This window comes from Sciurus carolinensis, chromosome 2 (genome assembly GCF_902686445.1).
Source record: "Sciurus carolinensis chromosome 2, mSciCar1.2, whole genome shotgun sequence".
In the NCBI taxonomy this organism is placed as follows: Eukaryota; Metazoa; Chordata; class Mammalia; order Rodentia; family Sciuridae; genus Sciurus; species Sciurus carolinensis.
This window is the reverse complement of record NC_062214.1, coordinates 122012357-122014648: the sequence shown is the minus strand read 5'-3', so window position 1 is coordinate 122014648 and position 2292 is coordinate 122012357. Positions and strand designations below refer to the sequence as shown.

The 2292-nt window shown below is 37.7% G+C and overlaps 1 protein-coding gene across 1 annotated transcript; it reads right to left on the bottom strand.

Annotated features, from left to right (window-relative positions):
• Positions 1-685: 685 nt before the first annotated feature.
• On the bottom strand, positions 686-1627 carry LOC124977772 (olfactory receptor 4M1-like). Its single transcript, XM_047541580.1, has one exon. The coding sequence runs from the start codon at positions 1625-1627 to the stop codon at positions 686-688; it is 942 nt and encodes a 313-aa protein (XP_047397536.1).
• Positions 1628-2292: the final 665 nt, after the last annotated feature.

Below are 2292 nucleotides of genomic sequence, written 5' to 3'. Positions count from 1 at the left end.
ACCAAATGACACTCTGTTCTAAATGCATAAAATTGTTTCCATAATGTGGTAAAATCTTGAGTTGTCACAAATACTGTTGAATGGCTACTACCTGAAAGTTGAGATAGCTTATATAAATAAATCCTCAGTTTCTCTGAACTCTGGGAAGAACAGGAGATAAAGTACAAAGTAGTTCAACTGTTTTCTAGACCCAGGAGGATGGTTTACCAAATACTCCTACTGGGCCAGGATTAAAATATAACAAAAATTTTCATTTGGTAACATGAAGTTAGTCATATTCATTCTCTGGCCATTTCTTTATATTCATGGTAGGTGTGTCTCCAGGGTCTTATTTATTTCATTTCTCAACACACATTCTCCTCACATCCTAAGTCTCCTTAGGGCAGTTGCTCAATGAATAATTAGTGAAAATGTGTGTTTGGCAGATCATTATTGTATCTCAAATTCTAATAAGGGTCTGCTAGATACTACAAGGGTGGGCGTGGGTAAACTTGTTTCCATTTTAATGTCTTTGTTTTTCCACCATCATAAAGAGAAACAGAAGAAAAGCAAAATGAGGGAAACTCAGATAAAATGAGGAAGTAAAAGCAGCATTATTACCACTGCAAATGCTTCCGACTTTAGGGCAATGATCCTCAGAAGGACTAGAAAATATATCATATTTTCAAAATATGTCAAATATATTTCACTTCTCTTTACATAAAATATATTCGTTGATCAACTTCCTCATGGCTGTCTTTACTTCCTTGTTTCTCAGTGTGTATATGATGGGATTAAGTAAAGGGAATATTACAGTATGGAACACAGACACTACTTTATCTAGGGAAAATGAGTCAAAGGGACGAGCATAAATGTAGATGCTTGGTCCAAACATTAGCACCACTATGGTGATGTGGGAATAGCAGGTGGACATGGCCCTGTTGGTACTCTCGCCTGAGCCTGAGTGCTTCTTGAGCATGGCCAGAAGAAAGGCATAGGACATTAACAGAGCAATGAAACACACCACAGAAATCAGACCACTGCTGAAGATCATCACTAACTCTTCTGGGAAGGTGTTGGCACAGGCAATCCGGACTACCTGTGTGATGTCACAGAAGTAGCTGTCCAACTCATTGGGCCCACAGAAGGGAAGTCGAATAATGAGAGCCACCTGTATTATAGAATGGACGAAGCCCCCCATCCAGGAGACAGCCACCAGGATACAGCAGAGACGTCGATTCATGATGGTAGCGTAGTGGAGGGGGCGGCAGATGGCAGCATAGCGGTCAAAGGCCATCACCGTGAGCAGGAACATCTCTGAGGCTCCAACAAAGTGCAAGAAGAAGAGCTGTGCAATGCACCCACCAAAGGAAATTGTCTTTCTTTCCACAAAGAAGTCCACAAGCATTTTAGGGGCTGTGACAGAGGAATACCAAATATCAAGGAAGGCCAGGTTAGCCAACAAGAAATACATGGGAGAAGTCAGGTGGGGATCAAGTCTAATGGTGCAAATGATAAGGATATTCCCTGGAAGGATGAATAAATAGAAGGACAGAAATATAACAAAGAGGATTAGTTGCACCTCCCGAGTCTGAGATAGGCCAGTGAGAACAAATTCTGTCACCCTGGTGTAATTTGTAGTTTCCATTTCTTCAATTAGTTTTTTTTTTCATAATATGGCTATGAAAATAAAAAAATGATAATTACTCCAAATAACATTTAACTAGAATTATATCACTGCTTTCAAAATTGTTGTATGTTCTCTGTAGTTGAGATTTCGTTAGAGTAAGAATACATTTGGTTACCCTATTTTGTACTTGAAAATCCAAGATAGGGAGAAAGTAAGTGACAACTTTATACATCAGAAATAATTGAATCATATGAAATGTGTCACATGTCTGAAAGCCAAACATCATCTCTTCAATTCTATAAATCCATTGTTTTGAAACTCAGAACTTATCCTTCCTCCAAATATTAACATTGATAGGTTATGTGCAGTTACTTCCAAGTTCAGCCAAATTTTAGACTGCTAATTGGAAATGCAGCCTATTCTTTCTAGATCCTTATTATTGGGAAAACTTGCCAGTTTGGAAATTTAAGATTATATTCTAATATCACCTACACTGATCTATCTATATATTAGTTTTAATTAATAAGTGACCCCAGAGCTTCATGTATATTGCATAACAAGAATTTATAATTTAATTCTTATTAATAGGTTAACAGCCACCATAGATAATATCCAGGTTGTCTGTATGAAAATTTTCTGGTTGTGACCAGATCTTCAATACCCACCACTACACTGATCATGAA

Coding starts and splice junctions, on each gene's coding strand:
- LOC124977772 (XM_047541580.1), bottom strand. CDS start 1,627: ATGGAAACTACAAATTACACCAGGGTGACAGAATTTGTTCTCACTGGC.